Here is a 22,250-nt window from a genome sequence, read left to right on the forward strand (position 1 = left end):
GTTTTGGGATAGGTCGCAGAATTAGGAAAATTAGGCAGAAATATTCGTTAGTTAACTGACCAGTCTCCTTTCTTAATCTATTTTCTTTCCTGGAATTAATTTATTTTTCGAACCCCATTATAGAACCAATTTATATAGCGTCGGATACATATATATACATATGTACTCAGAGTTTCACGCGTTGAGCGATCATCATACATCTGTCATAATATATATATATATATATATATTTTTATATATATATATATTTAATTATATATATATTGTATATATATATATTCATGTCATCTGTCTTTACGCGTTTTTACAGGTTTTGTAAGCAACAAAATCAACAGGAAAGAAGATGTTACATTTGCCCCAATATTTATATTGTCTATTAGCTGCGAAAAGTACCTCCGATTACTCCATTAAAGCAAAGCAATCTTGAACTCACTGCCAAACTAAGACCGTTTTCTACAATTGTTTGCATTGAGATTGGTCATACTGGAAAATCTAATTAGATGAACTGTTAAGTTTCATTAAGGGCGCCTGGTCACAACGAAACTACATCCAACCTACATCCAACCTGAAATACGACGGAAGAGGGTAAGTAAGACTTTCGAGCGGCACTTTGAAGCATATGCAAATATTTTCGAGTTGTCCGTTTTGAGTTTTAGATTCTACGGATGCCCATGAGCATATTTCCAATTGCCAATAGCCTCCTATTCGTAGGAGGCGCAACGCACATGTTATTGGAAAGGTTGGTCGGTGAGAGATACGGTAGCTCATAAACAAGGTTACGACAATTTGGCGTCTGGTGACTACAAATGACATTTGACCTCAATAAAACACAATTTGCATCTTGTACTGAACGTGCCACAACTACATACTGATATGAAATTCGTCCAACCTTCCCTACTTGAGATATCGTGTGCACGGTTTTCAAAATTTGACCCGAGTAACCCAACATGAATTGGACCTCCACCAAGAGCAATAGGGATCTTGAGCTCAATGTGGCACTCCTTCACACGAAAAAGAAATTGATCCAAGCTTTCCTTCTTGAGATATCGTACTTACAAGGTTCTCACAATTTGACCCCTGGTGACGCCAAATCACCTTTGACCTTCACACAAAACTATAGGCTTTTTTCCTAAGAAGGTCCTTCTACTTACGAAAAATAAGTGTAATCCTAGCTTCTCTTCTTGAGATATCGTGTTTACATGATTTTCACTATTTGGCCCCTGGTGACCCCAAATGACCTTTGACCTCCCCACAAAACAATAGGGTTATTCTACTCAAAGTGTTACTCATAAACATTATATATTAGATTGGTCCAAGCTTCCCTTCTTGAGATTCGTGTTTACAAGCGAGACAATACACATACACACACACATACATACACAAATCCGCCTGCACGACTGCATAGGTTACGATTATCATCGAAAGCAAAAACAACCTCTGTTAATAATTCTAACTGGTGTTTACACATATCGTTTCAATTGCGATTCTGCTAACGCTTCGTATGCAGTTGTTTGTCAGAAATATCTATATATATATGGTTCAATATTTATGTAACAGTTTAATAACGGTAACTTCATAAGATTATGGCATTGTGTACGTTTAAATGTTATTGCCGGTTACTTAGCAATGATCACGTGATATCATTCGTTAGCTTTGCCATAGTTGTGGGTAGATGCATTCAGATCCATTGAGAAAAGGACTAACGTCATGTACATTACCTAATGATTAGACTTAAACCCAATAGAACGGGAATAGATAATTGTATTATGCCATGTTACGTTCTTATGCAGTATATATTCGTATATATATATATATATATATATATATATATATATATATATATATATATTATTTCTTTTGCGGGGAAAGAAGCAGTTCAAATTCATGCTGTGCCATTTTTTTTTTGGTGTCTAAGAATGAAATGTTTGTCCTTGAGAGCTGCCTGAAGTATATAGGGGTGTAGCCTTCTGTCTGTTATGCAAAATCCGGGCATGTGAAGTAGATGGAAGTTATTTTAGTTGCAGTCTTCATCGAGTAAAAATGTGATTTCCGTCGGGATGAGTCTTCATGGCGCAGAGAAATATGATTAGGTTTTAGTCTTTACATCCAGCGTATAATGAGTTTGTTGCGCGTAGTTTTATTTGTTTACTTTTTCTTTACTAACTCCTGCTTGACCTCTTATTTCGTTGTTTTATTTCACCAAAAGGTACTTAAGCCAACTGACCTCTTTCCTTTTTTTGTGTGTTGTTTCACGAAAGGATAACAACCTGCTAGAGAAACCCTCCCTGTCCCATTCATTATAATAAATAAATTTCCCTAAAAAGGTGTAAACAACTAACACCATGCATCAAATTTACGTACCAATGAGAAACATTTTTTTACTTTATAGCATTCAGTGACTAGCTGTGCTGCTATACAATCCCCTGTTGCAAATTAATCCAACGCCAAACATTGCGACATTGTATTTTATGAATTATGCCTACTTTTGTTATTTAAAAAGACGGCCGCCCTTTAGAATCGTGTCATGTATTAGGAATCTACATTTTTCACGTGAATGCCAGCTGAATATACACTTTTCATAGCAATCTCAAAAATCAAAGGTTGGGACGAAGGACAAAATCTAGACCCGGATTTGCAAAGAATTGTGTCGGCGAACAATTAAACCATAGTTCTCATTTAGTAGCACACTTCTTCAAAACAATACCTCAAATTCTCTAATTTGGTTCGTTATTCTCGAACTGAAAAAAAGACATCATACGTCAAACGTCGTTGTCTTTATTAACGGAAACCTAGATCCATTGCTTAAGAAGCGCCAGTCAAAGAAACGATAAAAATTCTGTTAATTTCAGGATGATTTATTCTCTCCTCATAATTAATCAATGAATCAATAATATTAATTACTTCAGGATAACCATTGGAAACAATCAATTTGATAATTATATGGCCGTAACAGACACCTTTGGTCTATCATTGACTGAAGAGGCTAAAGAGGCTTAATTTTGTGTTGAATTGTTACAAAGTTGGATATTTTCATTTTCACATCTCAAATATGAAACTTTTGTGTGGTATCGGTATATGTGAAGAAAAAGTGCAAAAAAAATCATCTCCAAATTGCGCCATTTTTCATCATTTAATAATATCTCGATTTTCTAAAAATTCTGAAGGGAGAGGAGGGTACCCCTCCCCTCATACCCATTCTCGGCGATCGTTTGGCGATCGCATTAATCTCAAATGGGATGGGCCTTACTATAGATACAAAATGAGGAGACTTCGTTGTGAACTTTCCATAAACGGTGCCATTTGTATAGGGTATTGCGTTAAACATGCTGCAATGGAACAACAGTGTGAATGTAATAACCTTGTAGCCCTTTATGCTTATTATCATCAGCACTACCCAACTACTCAAATATTTACTTTAAGTGAGAACAATAATGATCTTTTAACACAAAAACAGTTTCATTTGAATACAAAATCAAATTCTTGGTGACGTACATAGACTGTTTGACTTGAATTGTTTGATTTAACAACCAGCTAGAGCTAAAACGAAACTACCTTTATAGTACTTGGTTAGTCAAAGGTGCTAGATAATGGCAGAATTGTCTAGGAACTTTTGAAGTTACATATTAAAGCAGTAGACTATATATATATATATATATATATAAATATATATAAATATATATATATATATATATATATATATTTAAGGTTTCTCCTAAACAAGAGCCCAAAGGGCACTGTGGTTCCTTGCTTGGGGTATATGACAATACACATGATATTATCAAGCAAGATTGGGCTCAAATAGTCCAAGTAATTGTGGTCCTACATGTACCTATAAAGTAACCAACACTATAGCCAACACTTTTGTGATCACAAAATGTGATCGGATTTTTGATCAATAGGCACTTTTGAGATCTAAATATGGCTTCGAAAACGTAAGAAATATAAGGTCACCTACAAGCGGGTCAACAGATATGATAACATTGGTGACCTCAGATGACATGACCTTTAAGTTTGAAAATGTTCCACCACCCCATTCACAACTTGTCCCAAAATATCAACCGTGTCACACCTTGGCATTGGGATTTAATTGCATTAAATGTCTAAAAATTAACTTTGAACTTGTATACATAACTTCACACACAAAGGTCACCCGGAGGTCAACCAGTTGACATTCCCCCACCTATCCAAATAGTCCAATATACTGAGTTATTTTGTCAGGTTTCTATTTTGAATAATAACGGGGAAATCGTAGAGTTTTCAATATTCCACTATTATAGAGAAGACTATAGGACCGTTTTCCACACAAATCGGCCGCAATTAAATGAAAGACACTATAACTGTATTCGTCATTTCCAGACATATATGTTGGACTGGTTAGGGAGACAAATAATAGTGGCCCACTAACTCAATGGAAGATATACTGAGGAAGAGGGAGAGGGGGGGGGGGGTATCTCAGGTTATGTGATTATCTCGATGGTCTGTAGACTGTAGGGTCTGTGGAGTCTGTAGACAGGCAGATCACCTGTATTGACTTTACGAACCCCCTTCCCTCCTCCCTCCCTCCTCCCTTCTCTCCTTTCAGTTTTGGAAATTCGATATATTTATTAACTACGTCATAACATTCAAAATTACACTCAAAGTGGTTCAGTTAAACATGAAAAAATATGAAAATCTCACCGAACTGCTTTAAGTTCAATATTGACTCAAACATCACGCGATATGGTTATATCTAAAAGGTCAAGGGTTAGTGGGCGTAATTTATTATTTGATTCATTTGCTATATATACCAGTTCAGATCAAGTCTGTCCTCCTCTTTTACTAAAGCATTCAACTCTCTTTCGTGCTCCACACTTCAGCGTTTATTACCTAATATTCAGTTGAGAATTTGTTTGATTCTCTGATCAAAGTCAGAGCATTTCGTTGTCTTTTATGTGATCTAAATAAAAGGGCATTCTGTTTGAAATCTGTGTTATCACTTCTCGCTTTCTTGACGTGCCAGCGACTCAACATAAAAAACAAAACGAATTATATCAAGCACAAGTTTATATTCAAGACCTTTCGAAGAATATTAGCTGTACCTCACCTGCACCTGTCCAACACAGACGTCTGTCATTGTAAGTAAAATAAAACATTTATTGATTTTTTATAAACAGCACTCCAGTTTAGGGAAGTATAGCTAAATTGTACAACATACCTGTTTTGGATAAAAAATGTAAATTTCTTTAGAGAAAATCTCCACTTTTGATCATCGTACATTTTCTCGCAATTCCAAACATTTTCTCACGCTTTCGCCGATTTTTTCGCAATCCAGCATGAACAAATATAACTGTAACGTAAACTTCTTTATTGATCGTAGACAGTGTGATTTTAGAATCGGGGATGACCAAAACCATCATTTCATCCATTATATTAAATTCAATGTTGCTCGTTAATCATCAAAACAGGCCACAGGATTCACCCAGCATAAGTCTTCTTTTGTTTCCCTATGATCTCTGTGATTATTGCGATATTCCTCGATAAGAATTATTTTAGAAAGTCGTATTTGTTTTTTAAAAATGTTTCTAATTTTCTCCGCAGATCAGGACTCCAGCTGCATTAAATATAATTCTCGTTGAACTAATAAACCACATAGGCCTATCAAAATGGCCAGCGCAAAAACTTCGTAAGTATTATCATAATTATTAACAAAAACTAACACAAGATCGAAATGGGTTTATATACTTGGCAATCTTACATGGCAATATAAAAAAGTATTGATTATTTGTTTACTTTACATTGTCCTTCATACAGGCAGTCAATCTTTCACTCCTTATATCTGGCCCATTCATTCAAAAAGGTTGCCCACCCTTGTTTTATACTGAAAATAAACAGGCTGTTCATTCTTCAGATAACTCCTGAAATACGGGAAAGGGTTTAGTGTTGAAGGGTAGTAGGACATCACAGTGTTGTTGCATTGAGGAGTTAAAGCACAAAGCCAACTCAAATCGTCAATATAATGGATCCTCTCTGTATTCACGGCTCTGGTTGGCTCCAGAGCCGTATGCCTAATTTTTATTCCCAGGACGGATTAGGGTTTCAGGTTTTTCAGGAATTTACAAATTCGTTTGAAATCAGAGTTAGGGTTTAGAAAGTGGGTTACAGATCGAGTTCCAAGTCGTTCATAGTCTGGGGTCAAAACTAGGAAAAAAGATTCAGAACATGTCTTTTGAAAAGCGTCACATGTTTGGAAACCAGGTATTTGATTGGCCGATGCCCACATTCGTCCTGGGAAAAAAATAATACGCGAGCCGTATAGAGAGATATACGGCTCTGGTTGGCTTACTTTAATAGCGCCATTATTTTTAATTAGCGGAGCTTGTTGACAGTCAGTTTTCTTTGAATAGCGCCACCATTTACAAACTTGTGCGTTACTTTCTCTCTCTCCTTTTTCGGCCGCTAAATGAAAATTATTAAAAATGTACTTCATGCATCAACACCCTGGAAAAGTTGAATCAGAACGTTACATAAAGACATACATATGATAACGATGATACATATGATAACGATGGAAGTTGAAGATAAACTAAATATAGCCTATGCAATTTCATCAATTTGACTGAAACTGACTTATTAACAAGCTTCTTATAGTCGGTGTTGTTATATGTGAGAGAACATTTGTGAAAGGAATATTTCATATGCACACAGTTACTAATTTCAAATGTTTTTCTATTAATAGGAAAATTTACTAGGAAAGTATTTGATTCGGTCGATTTTCCAATTTCTAGCACTTTTTAACTCCGCTCGCCATATATACATTCATGCGGAAATGTATTTTCTTCACGTTTATGCGGGAGAGGGTCTTAATGAGAAAATGCTATAATTGCTAGAAGTTTTCGACAAGTATTTTCCTGCAGGCCTTTATTATCCAAATTGTTCTCAGACATTTTTAGGAACACACAAGATGACTGAAGGTCCCAGTGAGGAAAATTTCCTCGAAGGTTGTAATAAAGTCAGTTTAAGAATGTTGACCAAAGGTGACCATATTTGAATATCTAGCATATTTGGGGCCAATACAGCATAAGTTTACGTCATGGATCTACAGGCCAGTATCCTTATTATTACATTAGGCCTTGAACGTCTCATCTCTTATATCTTCGATATTACAATGTCGAATAGTTTGCTCTGGACATTTAGTGCTATTGTGGGTAACGACTTTGTAGTTCCATGCATAAATCAACAGCTTTTCAAATAATCTAGTGCCGTTTGTAAGACCTGGGCTGTATAGCTACTCAGCAGGCTGAGAGCTGTTCATCAACATTTCCTTCGATCTAAAAATCAACTCTAAATTCTTCGTTACCACGGATACAACCTTCCAACCCTGACCTAACTTTTCACTTTTTGCCTTCCACACACACAGAGTGCATACAACGATACCTCGATTTACTGTGCAAGATGGTTACAGTGTGTCGGCAATGGACGTGCTAGATACAGGCCGTTTGGCTGTCGCTGGACATAATTACTGGACAAAATGCAGCTTTATTGATCTTTTTATGTTACAATTAGATCCTGATTCTCAAGAAAAACCGTTATTATTGACGTCAGAGCCGTACTATTCTGAGGAATTTACCGAGTTTGGTTCAGAATGGCGATTTTTTTGTTTCCTGGATGATCGTCTGTTTTTAACGTGTTGTAAGAATACGATAGCATTGTGCGATAGTGATAATGGCGGTCTGGTCAATCAAGGGGAGTTGTTTTACAGTAATGCCTCGTGTATGACAACCAGAGATGGTTTAGTGTATGTCGGTTTAAAATCCAATGAGGTGATTGTCTTAGATGCGAGAGAATTGAGAATAATGAAGACAATCACCTTAAAAGGATTAGATAGTAGAGACTGGCCCTATGATATAACAGTTAGTAATACAGAACTGTTTATTTGTACATACTATGGTGCGAGAGCTTTAATGTACAATAGTGAGGGAGAAGTAGAACAAGAATATACACACACACAGTTCAGACATGCATATAGTATAACAGTCAGTGAAGAGAAAGGATTAATATTTATATTATGGTTTGGTGGTGAGGGTAGTCAAGTTGTTGTTTACTCTCTATCTGGGGGTCATTCTTCCATCTCTGGGGGTCATTCTCCCATCTCTGGGGGTCATTCTCCCATCTCTGTGGGTCATTCTTTCATCTATGGGGGTCATATATTGGCTTCTTTTAAAGTTCCTGGTAATTCTTTGAGAATCAGGATCAATAATAGCATAAACAGATTGTTTGTGGTTACTGGAACTGGAGAAGTATATGAATATCACACAGTAAGTACTAATACAGGATATAGGCCTTTAGAGGTCTTGTTAATAATAATAAATAAATACTACTAACCTTTAATAATAGTTCTGTCTAGTTTAACCCTCCTTGGCGTCAGTCCAGGGAACTTGAACTGCCAGTTACAAGATAGATCCGTATTTATATATATATAGCAAAATCCTTATAATTGAATAATTGTATAACTGAATCCGAAGCGCTAGTAATTGGTGGGTTGCATTGCTACATCCCACACATAAAATGTCCGGTGGATTCCCAAAGAACATACGAAAAGTATATGAAGTATCGGCCTTTTTAGCCAGCTATCGCTGTGGTGTAGGCGATGGTATATATCGTAGTGCTAAAGTAATACGGCTTAGGAAACAACCTTCGCTGACCGATTCACTGAACGAAGTGACTGATAAAATATGTCGCTGTACACTTGAACTTATGACCCCAAAACTTTCTCTCGTTGGACACGGGTCCTCTTTGTTCAAGTTTATTATAAATGGGAGTGGAGACAAGCAAGAAAGTTGGGCGACAGAATGTCTATCAACAAAATACGTAGGCTGTTCCACTTTGCGAGAGGGAATATATAGGCTCGCTTGCAGTGCGGTCACTACAGGCCTATGGTAAAAATAAGGACTATTTATCACTTTCATTAAAGCAATCCATTGGTTGAAGCTCAACAAGTTGGGTATCATTCTATGCGAACAAGTAAGGAGAAGAAACTCTTATATGTTTTGAGATCTGCTTTGCAAAATTTAAAGAAAAATAAGGACATTTTTTTTCTTGGGCTTTGCTGATTCTGGTAAGGTTGTCATGGAAGTGTTTTGTACTGTCAATGTACAAGTAAAATTGGTTTTCCTTATTTTCGCAGTCTTCATTACTTCAAATATAGAATAATATTACTTGTTTTTGAAGAGTGAGATCCAAATGGTGGAAAAGTGAGTGCAAAATTTTATGAAAAATTTAGGGCATTGGATTCTTGTTGCACTTTGCAAGATTAGAACAACACACCAAATTTTGAAAATGTTTTTTTCTTATTTCTGAGCTTACAAGCTGCTAATTTTTACAAGTTTGGTATAAGTGAATCTTAATTTAGGCCATAGTGACACTAGTGCACATGTATAGCAAATACTACAGTGATCATACCTTGATTTGATGACAGTATTTAAGTCTTGATAAAATGATATTGACACAATCTTGATTCTATTTTGGGATGTAGTGCATTTTATTTAAGTGCAAATTAGTCAAAAATAAAGAAATAGAAGGGGAAAATGTGACCTTAGCCTTGTGGTGCTATTTTCATATTGTCAACAGAGTAAAGACTGCAAAATTCACACAGCAATTGAAATCACTTTTCATTACTTCTGAGGAGAGAAAGTTGTAGCTAAGTAAAGGCTTTACTTTAATAGGGATTACATTGAGTCAGTTGTCAGTCTTTTTGTCTGTTCTGTTCAAGTGGTTCATTTCACTTATGGCCTATGATTTCCATTATGAAGAATGTTCGGTGTAATGCAGTCCATATAAGTAACAATAAGTAACAGATTTTGGATTAATTCCTGACAAAAAGAAGTAGGTACAATTTAGCTGTAATATTCACTCATAATGTAGGTCATATGGGATTAAGCAGGAGAAAGGAGGCAAAGGTTAACTACTTTGAAAATTATGTCGATTTTTACGTTTTAAAATTAAGAAGGTAACTAAGAAGGTAATTAGTTACTGCTGTGTATTCCTGTCAGTTATGTGACAGTAACGATTAACTGTAAAAAGTGAAGACCCCCCATTTATTAGCTGTCACCAAGCCCACAGTGTAATGTATGCAATTGCTATATGCACATGGATTAAACATGATCATTGCTACCCATTGCATGAGAAAGCATTACCACATGTCAACCCGTGAAAGAACATTGGTCTGCCTGTTAAAGGTCTTAAAACATGTCATCAGGCCACACCATAAAATAGTAATTTATGTCTAATGGGATTAAGTAATCCAGGAAACTTAGTTTAGCATTATAGTTGATAGTTGCACTTAAGTTTGCAATCATTAAATGTTTCACTACATGCATTCTTTGTCATTAGGCTGTGCATATCTCATACTGCAGTAGTCTCACATAAAAGTTAGTTGTATACACTATACACCAGTCTTAAAAAGTCTTGACAGTGCAACTGGACTTTGATTATTCAGGCCATTGAGCTGCAGCACATGTAGTTTAGCTGTGTAAGTTACAAGCATTTAGGATTAAATAAATTAATCTTCTGTAAGTAAAATACAGTGTAAAATACAATACTGCATCAATGATTGACATAGTATATATACTCATATAAAACAACACTGTTAATAATTAAGGAAACTGTTAGACGTAAGAAGGGGGGGGGGGGGGGTAGTGAGAGGGTTGTTTGTGTGTGTTTTAAATTAATAACTTTACTGTTACTGATCACCTACATAGAAGTCACGTTAGTTATTCTATTTTTATGATCACATTCCCAGACAAATGGGTCCCAATTGGTTAAATATGGAGAATAATGTTTAGCCCAATATAACTATATAAGTTGGTGGCATCATGAATATATAGATGAACAACAATCTGACTGATACAGCTTCGTGAATAGAAGCATTTGTCTGTACAGTCTTAAAAATCAATCAATCAATACTTTTAATTTATTCTGAAATACATATAATATTGTACTTTAAGGAACTCAGGTAAATCACAGTCACATAATCCATACCTTCATTATTTTGAAATAACTCCCTTTCTTTAAATATATGTGTTGCTGTCTCAACACCTCAAATTTCTACATCTATGTTGTTTTATAGTCTGCTACCACCAGTATATTTATTTCATTTTCTTCTTGCTGTCTTTTTGCTATAGAGTGACATCCTCTTTGACAGCCTCACATCATTGGAGTTATTGATTGAAAAAAATGACTGTAAGAAGCTACTTGCCTACCTTGAAGTTCCAGCCAAGACATCAAAGGACATTATGAAGAGTGGTACACCCTTTTCATCTCTTGTCCACCATCTCAAAGAGGCAGGGGAGGTTTCTTCTGATGACATCAACTATTTAATGGCAGCTTGCTCTGACAATGGACTGAGTAAATTGATGGCAGTATTGACTCTCTTCCAACAAGCTCAATGTATGTTTATATCAGAGAGCTTAAAGCAGCATTTTGCGTTGGGTCGCTTTTTTCCACTTTTTTAATATGTGCATCGATTTTTTTTACATGTATCAATCATAAAACAGCAATCTAAGATACCATCCAAGTTTCACCCTGCCAAGAGCGTTAATTAGCGAGTAATTAACGATTTATGTCGATAAATGAGAAGAGTGTCCTCGACAAATTTCACAGTTAAAATTAATCGCATACAATTCCGCCAAACCCACTAGTTTGAATTCAACCAATCAGAGATGCAGGTTAAGTTATGAGCCGTTGCTAAAAATAGATTCAAGACTTCGCGTTGGTTGTACCAGGGAGTTGTTATGCAACTCCCTGGTACAACTGCCATATAGACTGTACACAAATCAAGCGTGGTGTTATATTACGTATCTGTCAATGACGTTCGTAGTGTTTAAATATTCATATTATGGGCGAGGTTTATTGGGTTCCCAACGGAAAATATCTTGGAGAACAACAAAGTTGAAAGTTGCAATTTTTTCGACTTTTATGCCACCATTTGAAGTAAAATATAAATAGATTAGCTAGTTATGTATGTCGTTATGGCAAAGTGGAATCAGTGAGGTTGAGAAAAATCATAGAAAAGGACGCAAAATGCTGCTTTAAAGGTTCAATATGTTATGAATCGCAAATTATTCAAATGCATTACCAACACAAAGAATATATACAATTTGAGGTAATATGCTTGTATTAACTTACTTACCTAACCCACTGTTGATAGAAAAAATGGACACTCCACCCATGACCTTGATACAGATAAGGTGATAAATGTGTTGGCAAGGAATTGAATAACCAGTGAAAGAGAATCCAATTTGGATGTTCAGAAGAGTAATTATTCCACACTAAATGTTTCATGCAATGTCAAGGTCTTGCATTACAGTCAAATATGTGCATAAGCCTGTAACTTATGGGATATACTCAAACGTTTGATTTGGGATATGTTCAGACAAGATTGGTAAAAGTTTGGAATTTCCTTTCCTTTTGAAATTGATAATTTGGAGGATCATTGAAGGGACTTGACTGTGTTCAATTGCTCAGAAGCATGGCCAAAATCAACACCAAGGAAAGTGAAAGATTGACAGTGTTACCTCAAATAACATGCTAAAGTTGGACCAAAATGTGAGCTCACTAAATTTGGTGCAAGTTTGTCACAACATTTTCCTGGAAGTTAACCGCATACATTATTAAGATACATTGAACTGTGTTATTAACATAACTATATCTCTTATGTAGAAGATAATCTTTAACCATATTTGCATATCATGTGTTTGTTTCAGATTCAAAGTTTACGAAAACAGTACTAAAGGATCAACTAAAGGCATTAGAAGACAAAAGGCAAGAGATCTATCACAAACTTACTGAATCAGAAGATGAAAAACAACAGCTCACTGACAAACTAAAGACAACAGAGGAGGAAAGACAACAACTCACTGATGAACTAGCAATATCAAAAGGTGAAAAGCATCAAATTACTGGAAGACTTCACGCTGCAGAGGAAGAGAGACAACAACTCAGTGATAAACTAACAATATCAGAAGATAATAGACAGCAAGTAATAGGAAGACTAAAGACAACAGAGGAGGAAAGACAGCAATTCAACAATGTATTGAAGGCAACAGAGGAAGAAAGAAAACAGCTGAATGAAACACTAAAGACAACACAGGAGGAAAGACAACAGTTGACCGGAAGACTTAAGACAAAAGATGAGGAAAGACAACATTTCTTATATAGATTGAATACAACTGAGAACAAACTGAAAACATTGGAAGATGAAAAAGAAGAATTACTTCAGCAGCAGAAAGAGGTTAGACTTCACATAGCATGTGATTATAGATATCTGATGACCAAGTTACCTAACTTGGGTCATGAGAAATGTATTTACTATGAACAAGATGATCATTCTGTTTGATCTAGTGGTGTAGCAGTGAATTGTTAGTTTACCATTCCAAACACAACATGTATTTTCTGAAATTAGGGAATGTTTATGATGTCCAACATTAGAGGTCCAATGATGCAAACTTTTAACAGCTCTTTTTCTCAAAAATGTTATACAAGCATGATATTTAGTTCATATGATGTACATTAAATGTACACATATTAATATAGGTCGAAGATCATTTGAGATTAAACGAGGTCAATCAAAACATGGAAAGGTATGAAAATCAAGAAGAGGATTTTTGAAAAAGATCTTTCTTGGCATGAAACTTTTGCAAGTACAAGATCCCTATTTTATTTGAATCTTTAAGTGCTACACCTAGCCTACACGTCTCTCTTTTTCACACAGGTAAAAATATTTATTCCCTTTATATCTAGAAGTCTCTTTTAGAGAGTTTGCAATGCATGGTAGTGTGCTTTGTTTATGTGTAAGTTCTCTATTAAACTGAAGTTACACTGCATTTTTCTAACTAATTAGTAACAAGTGATAGTTTAAGTTGACTAGCAAAACTAAACAGGGGAATGCTGCATGTTCTATGGCACAATATGTAGTAGATTAGAGCATATCATGTGACTTTTTGACCAACAAAACAGAAAATTAATCAAACGAATTGATGTAATTGAAGGTCTGTCTTTCAATGTGATAGGCCTACATTCATTTTTCTAAGACAGTTGTTCGGCCACCATTTCTGGAAGTTCCTTTTGGAAGTTAGGTTACAGTTCTCTGCATTAATTTACATTAATTTCATTTATTTACATTAATTTACCGCGCGCGTCATCTGGGAAGGTGTGAAATGTGCTTTAAAAGTATGATTAAGTTTAGAAAGTGAATTATTACTTTATAACAGTGTGTATGTGTACCCAGTATACCATCAGTAGACAAGAAGTTTGTGTTTATGAAGGTTAGGATCATATTGTGACTAAATTATTAATGCTTTGAATTTATTATAAAATATTCCACAGTTGAAGGTATTACAAGGTGAAAACATAATCTCGAGCTTTACAGAAAATTGTTCAATGAGTTAAGAAATGTACATTCACCTATGCTAAAATCAGTTGGTTGTGTCAGCTGAAGGCATAACTGGTGTAACTTGACAGTTGAAAGATATGAAAACAGGTTATGCAGTCAAGTTGGCTTGTTCGTGTGTGTGGGTGCAAGGGTGTGCTGTGTCCATGTGACGCCCTAGCTAGTAACACAATCAAGATCTCAAGATCGGTAACCTCTGCAGTTGTCATATTTGGCATGTGGCTTCCCCACAATTCGTCAAAATAACCCTATTGGTTTTAATGGGGGTCAAAAAGTCATTTCGGGTCAGCATAGCTGGCAAAATGTGAAAATCTCAAAAAATCTCCACAACTTGAACATCAAAGGAGATCATATGCATTGTATGATAGCCTTATGTAGTTGCACATTTTTTCTTCACAATTTGGTGTACGTCAAGAGTTTATTTTAGGTCACCAGGAGTAAAAAAAAATATCTTCAAAATAGGAAACTTTGTTGGCTCTCCTTTGTGGCTTCCTTAAAATGAATACAAGAACCGTATTGCTTGTGGTGGAGGTCAAAGGTCATTTGGGGTCATCAAAGGTTATATTCTTTAATGCCTTATAAACAAACCTTGTAAACATATTATGTCTAAATGTGTTACATGACATAGCTGATATCTGGCATGTGTCTTTCTTATAGTGAGTACAAGAACCCTTTCATTTTGGTTGGATTATCAAGGCAGGTAACCGCTGGGAGGCGTTTCCCTCTGGTCTCATCAAATAAGATATCTTTCCTATGTTTTTACAATGCAGGTTTCATTTGCATCTGTTACGGGGGAAGAAACCCTACTTGAAGAGTGTGAAACTCCAGACGTATCACAGGAATCAACTTTGGCAGGTAGGATCACAATGAAAAATAATTACTGTTGCTCGATGTAAATATCAAGCAGGCAGTACAATGTTTCCTTATATGTCTTTTTGTTCTTAAAGAGTCCAACCTGCAGATCTTCAAAGCTGTCAGGTGAGATGTAGGAAGAGGGACAAAGGGGGTGGGCATTGAGTTGATTTAATAAGTATAGATGCATTGTTATACTGTCGATCATGTTGAGATATACTATTGCAATTCTAGTGAGCATTTTAGTGAGTAACTATATCAAGGGGTATAACACATCAGGGTATCTGTTGCATTTCTGTAACAAATTTGTACCAATGAAACTAAGGTCATTTGGGAGTTGATCATAGACATATTAGGGAGACTAGACCACTTTAATATGTCAAATAGGAGATGTGTAAAAAATAAACTTAACAACCATGGAGGGTCATGTTATGTGCTCAATGGTAAGACTTATAACTTCTATCATATTGATTGTATAAATGTATCCCTTTTACAACTAATGTGATCAAAATACATTGCAGGTGTTGATATGCCTTATGTTATTTGCTTGTATATATATATATATATATAAATATATATATATATATACATACAAGCAAATAACATAAGGCATATCAACACCTGCAATGTATTTCTTGTGAAATATTGTAGAAATTAAAAGCCCCACCTAATTCCTCTTTATTATGTTTCTACTTTTCTTTCATCAAGTGAGGTAGATCACACCCTCCTTATAACGGTAAAGTATATTTAAGATTTGAAATCAATATTCATCTAAAAAGGTGACAGTTAAGTAGCTATGGTATCACATATGCTTGTAGTGTAGATGAGCAGTTACATCAAGAGTACTTCAAAAAGGAACTAAATTTATTCATATTCCACATAAATTATATCTTCTTCCACTATTGAACTGATTTTTGGCTTTGATGATAATCGTAACCTTTGCATTTATGATTGTGTATGGGTGCGAGTGGGTGTGTGTGTGTGTTTGTGACGCCCATCCTGTAAACACGATATCTCAAGAAGGGAAGATCAGACCAATTTCATATTTGGTGTGTAGAAGCAACACATAAGTACAACAAGTCAATTGTTTTCAATAGAGGTCAAAGGTCATTTAGAGTCACCAGGGGTAAAATTGTGAAAACCTTGTAAACACGATATCTCAAGAAGGGAAGATCAAACCAACTTCATATATAATGTGTATTAGTACCACAATAAATACAAGAAGCTTATTGTTTTCGGTGGAAGTCAAAGGTCGTATGGGTTCACAAGGGGTGAAATTGTGAAAACCTTGTAAAGAAGATATCTCAAGAAGGAAAGCTTGGGAGGACCTCATATTTAGTGTGTAAAAGTACCACAGTAGGTACAAAAAGCCTAAAGTTTTTCGTTGAAGTCAAAGTTCATTTCGGGTAACTCGGGGTCAAATTGTGATATCCTTGTAAACACGATATCTCAAGGTGGGAAGCATGGGCAGACTTCATACTAAGTGTGTAGAAGTACCATATTGAGTACAACAAGTCTATTGTTTTTGGTGGAGATCAAAGGTCATATGGAGGTCACCGAAGATCAAATTTTGAAAACCTTGTAATCACGATATCTCAATACTGGAAGCTTGGACAGACCTCTAATTTAGTGTAGAAGTACCACATTGAGTTAAAGAAGCCTATTGTGTTTGGTGGAGGTCAAAGGTCATTTGGGGTCATCATAGGTCAAATTGTGAAAGCCTTGTAAACATGTACATCCTCACTATACATTACGTAACATTCATGAAGAAAACTGCTCATATTACATCATAGGAACCACAATGCATTTTTGCATTCTGGGAAATATACCGGGCTTTAATTAGGCCTACGGTGTAAACCACCTCTCTCTCACGTCCGAAACCGGCGTTAATTCTGATTGACAGCTTGGTTGTCCGGTTAATCTGAGATGGTTTTAGTTTTCATTTTTTCGTTTATATTGCAGGCGCATGCTAGCTAGAGTAATGTTTATAAACATTAAACAATATAGCCTAACTTTGCTCTACGTTGCTCTCGGGTTGCAGTTACAAAGACCCTTCCATTGAATATCAACAGCTAACTTCCACCTTCACCGTGCACTGCAATTACACCTATGCTATTTGTATACAAATAGAGTTGTTCTAATTGACCTATGTTTTCGAGTGCGGTGAGACAACAATAGCCTCGAAGGGGTTTGAAGGGGAAATTCCATCGCTATATTTGAATGGGGTATCGTGAATAGGAACAAGTGCAGTGTAAACCATTATGAAGCTATGGACGCCCAACTTTGTTTGATTGTCACTATTGATCGAAATACACTGCGTCATAGAAGAATGAACAGGAGGACTTGTTTTTATAATGCTCAGCTTAGATGTTCTGATGTTTCCCTCTGGAATTCTATAAGTGAAAACATTATGAAGATAAAATCAATTTCAACTTATATAAGACACTTCAACATTATCTATTCTATTGTAATAATATTAATTATAATAATTTTGATCCGTGCTCCCCTTCTCATTGTACCACCCAAAGTTGTTCTTTTTCCCACACTGTTTTTTTTTTCATTAAGAGTTGTATAACTACTGCATGGTGTGTTGGTGACTCCAAACGTGCCAAACTTAATACTTATCTTAAGGTTTGCGTGTGCTACTCACACACGATTGAGTCCCTTTGTCAATCTATGCCAGCGATATTCAACCGTCATAGAATAACAACAATAAGAAACACCACAATAGCAGCAGGCCTTCAATTCAGCAGAAAGGAACCGTTCAACCGTATGACTACTTAACCAAATTTTTAAATTTAATATTATGTATTCCATTCGTATCCAAGCAATGTCAAACACGTATACCATTGCGATCAAAGAGCGGAATTCCTGCGCGATTATTCAACCTTGAAAATTAATTGTATTGCTGCTGGTCTTTTGTGTAACACTCGAATGACTCAATATTTTTTTTTCGGGGGGGGGGGGGGGGGTTGGAAGGGACTTTTCGGGTACTAATGGCGGTCTTCTTCCCAAACAAATCTCCTGCATTCCTCTTATTTGTTTACCCAGAAGCATTGACTATATCTTTGTCATCGTGAGAAAAATCATTGCAATCGTGGGAGGATGTCAGCCTGTGATTGGAATGTATGTAAACTTTCATTTGGTCGTTGTGTGTTTTATTTCTCTCTTTCTATATTAAGTCGGTAGCAACTGGTACATGATGAGAGGATTATGGGTCAAAGTGTATTTTGCACATATGATCAAGCCGTGAGTTACATTTGCAAAGCTTTTCAAACATTTCTTTTTTGGCATCTATAAAGTATTCAGAGGAGTGATGTGTGGTTGATTAGCTCTCCTTATGGATAGTTAAAGGTTAATTTAAAACACTGTGGTGAGGTCAACTGTTTAGGGTTGTAAATCACTCTGGTTGAGACGTGAAGAGGGATGTGAATCTTTTTTAAAAAGTAGCTAACTGCACAAATGCTCCACTCCTTCCCCTGTATATGGAACTAAGCCAAAACTTTCTCCATTAACTTATGGACAACCTGCAGCACAGTTCTAATGATAATGGTTTAGTTTTAAGATTAAAGGTTAATTGGTAAATAGTGATATTTCATCAAAGTTATAAAGATATAATATTGTACAGAAAGGCAGTTTACAGTGAACGCCAGATTTGCAAGAGTTTGCTTTCGCTCGATTCAAATCCATTGTTATTGATCTACAGTTAAACAACAAAGAAACAACAATAAAAATTGATGTGTGCTCAATACACACTAGTCTCATCTCCGATGCGCTTTGCTTTTGGAACTAATAAATACATGGACTATTTATTTTCCACCTTTTTATTCCACCTCTAAGACAGGTGGGCATCTTGGAATATCTGTTATAAATGCTCTTTGATAGTAACCTTTCATTAGCTCGTAAAGATGCTTTACAAGAAGGACGATGCATTGATACTTTAGCCTTTAATTACCCTATGTTTACTCTTTTCACTTAAAAGTGAGCTAACAGTGAACCTGCTCTCCTTTAAGCAGGTCATATGTGACTTCCAAACCATCCATAGCCCTAGTTCAATAAAGACCAACAACTTTACAGTCACTGGTAATGAATTTAATCCTACCCATTATCAACAAACCTTTTCTGCCTACCAGGGATGTTCAAATCTGTAATGATGGTCCCATCATATGCATCCTTTTGTTTTCTCGGTGTTGGCAGTGTTAAACACAACCAACCCAGCGCCCTTCCTAGCCCCCCTCCCCACCCCACCCGTGGATCCTTGTATTGTCTAACTTTTATACCTCCTTCTTTCCTGTGGGTATGGTAATTCAAAACAAGTGTAGAAGCACCAGGGACCACCACCAGATCAATACAATTGTCTGCTAGCATGTTGTGTTTGCAGTACTATTCATGATTGTATATGTAAAAACAGGAGTTTTGTTTGCATAGTGTATCCTATAAATGCAAAACAAGTTCTCCCAAGTAAAGTCTGTGTTCAATAACATGGTAAAACAGCCAAACGAATTAATTACATATTCCTCAAAATACATTTTGAGGATTATATGTATTTTCCTTTGTACGGTGGTCAGGGTTTCTATTAATCATTTGAACATGCACACTATATGTCTTGAAATCGCCATGCTGTTGGCTGTACTAGCTTGGAATGATGATAGTTGACTTACCCTGTAAACCAAACCTATATGTGACTCTGTATATCGTTCGTTTCGGTAATCATGTTGTACAAATATACCTTTCCTTCTCCGTGCTGTCTGATATCAATTAAAGTTATTTATTTTCTGGAAGGGCGAATAGCAATAAATGAAATCTTTATAATTTATAAGGAACATAAGATATTGTTTTAATTTAAAAAAAAAAACAAGTAACATAAGTCCAATCACCTGATGTAGCTTGAATATTCGAATAATATTAAAGTTAGCTCAAGGCAACATGTAAATTACACCTTATGTGATTTAGTGTCAAAGTGGATACTACATTTCAGTTTTAAATAACTTTATTGGTAGACTCGAGTAATACGCATGCTTTTGTCTTTTGCCGGCGTGAATTCAAAACTGAATCGGAAAATTTGTTAATGACTTCTCAGCTTTAGTAGCCCCTCTTCTCACGGACAGCTATATATATATTGTAGTAAACAAAATTGTATCCTTCAGATTCAGTTACTGTAGTGGCTTTAGAAGTACCATCCGAGGATAATTATTCAAGATTGAGGAAATTTCAAGTTTGGATAGCTTGTGTTAGGAATGCCTGCCACGTGTGGGGCTTGTCAAACTTGTCATTTTCAGATCATAGCAGAAGGTGGTATTAGTTAACATGTTCCCAATGCCTGTTAGGTTTAATGTCTCTTCATAATTTGTAGCCATCGTTAATATTGCTTTAGTGAAACATCACCATGTGTAATGAAGAAGTTAACATAAGTAATCTGTCCCCTTATACATTATATTATTCAACTTCTATGGTTTGAATACTTTTATCAGACGAAAGATTATTTCAGTTTATTCACGATAGTTTATGAGAATCCTACATTTGTCTGCACATCTAAGAAGCTTTTATAAATTTTTCATTACTTTTAACGAAAACGTGATATCATCTAGTGAGGAGATTTTCAACAAACAAGCAGTGATGTTATTAAGTGGAAATGATTTACGGAATTTACAAGATCTGAACAAATTCACAGTAGACGATATGCATGTGTGAATGAATGTTGGAATGGTCAAAAGAATTAAGTAAGTGGGTTGTTTTAGTTGGTTTGGACTTGAAGTCTCTGAATAATAATCCTATTAGTAATAAATAGTTTGATTCCCATCTTGTACCGCAAATTTTGTTCTGTCCACAATGATGTTTTTGTCTCTTTAGTGCTTGTATTTCTTTGTGATGCATATACCAATTATGCTTGATATTAACAGTTAGTTTACTTTCTTGAATAATGTTAAGAAATAATATGATGCTCCTTGCCAATGTTTCAATCTCTTCATGTCAATATATTGAATCAAACTTACTTTAAGGAACTGAAGATGGGATCCTTCATATTGTGGAGGATTTGTAGTAAAGGCTTAAACATTGTTCAGTTCTATCCGTTGTTGTCCAATTATGTGAACACTCATAGTTGTGGCATTAAGGTCAAGTAGGAATATTTTGGAATGAAAATGCAAACGTTATTCAAAATTCATTCAATATACTTGTGACATTTTCATATACAATATAGTATATATCAACTGTATATATCCTGCAAGCCTTACTTAGCATTCGACTGCCATAATTGTCATTATCAGCCCCCAATTCATTGACATTAATTGTTTGTTAAATTCACCCTTAAACGTGACACCCTCAGCAACTTTTAACATGCGGTTACCGACAGTAGCTACAGTATGTACATCAGTCGCAAATTAGGTGTTCTTTCTATCGGTGAAAATTAAGTTTATACGGTAAAGAAGATTCTCAACTATTGAGAGGAGCCATGTCTGCATGGGTGCAAAGGAAATGGGTTCGATATTACACCTGAACTGAATGTAGAATTTAAACATCTCTGTCGTGTAAGTTTCATTATTTTACATTCAAATGATGATGGGTGGTGGAGGAGGAAATTTAGCAGAAGAGTACATCTGAAGGGGGGGATACTGCCACTTTGATCGATGAAATTGATTCTCTACCGATCGCAATGATTCAATGAAACCTGAGAGATATCGCGCTTACGTAGCGGGGAAAGATATTGTGGAATGGCTAGTTTTGGTGTCCGCTTAAGTAAAGACCCTGCAATTCTTCGTCATTGAAATTTCCGGAACTCTCTCAATAAGAGAAGGCGCTATTTCCTTCTCACGGGGGAAATGAAATATGTCCAGGTTTGATGAGTTTGCAGTGTTAGCCATAGATAAACTATTCGCTGTACAAGAGAAACGATAAGCAAGTGTGACCTAGTTTAGAGAATAGATAATCACTAACTGGGTGATTGCTTTGTTTTTCGCAAATAATATGTTGTTTA

General features: G+C 35.7%; 1 protein-coding gene across 1 annotated transcript in view; it reads left to right on the top strand.

Moving 5' to 3' along the window:
• Nucleotides 1–4,765: 4,765 nt before the first annotated feature.
• LOC139964437 (uncharacterized) overlaps nt 4,766–22,250 on the top strand; it is a 33,127-nt gene continuing 15,642 nt past the window's right edge. The window contains exons 1-6 of the mRNA XM_071965993.1: nt 4,766–5,114; nt 5,578–5,662; nt 7,397–8,294; nt 11,160–11,424; nt 12,741–13,267; nt 15,196–15,280. Coding sequence (XP_071822094.1) covers nt 5,643–5,662; nt 7,397–8,294; nt 11,160–11,424; nt 12,741–13,267; nt 15,196–15,280 — 1,795 coding nt within the window. The 5' untranslated portion in view covers nt 4,766–5,114; nt 5,578–5,642. The remainder of the gene's footprint in view (nt 5,115–5,577; nt 5,663–7,396; nt 8,295–11,159; nt 11,425–12,740; nt 13,268–15,195; nt 15,281–22,250) is intronic.

This window comes from Apostichopus japonicus, chromosome 23 (genome assembly GCF_037975245.1).
Source record: "Apostichopus japonicus isolate 1M-3 chromosome 23, ASM3797524v1, whole genome shotgun sequence".
Lineage (NCBI taxonomy): Eukaryota > Metazoa > Echinodermata > Holothuroidea > Aspidochirotida > Stichopodidae > Apostichopus > Apostichopus japonicus.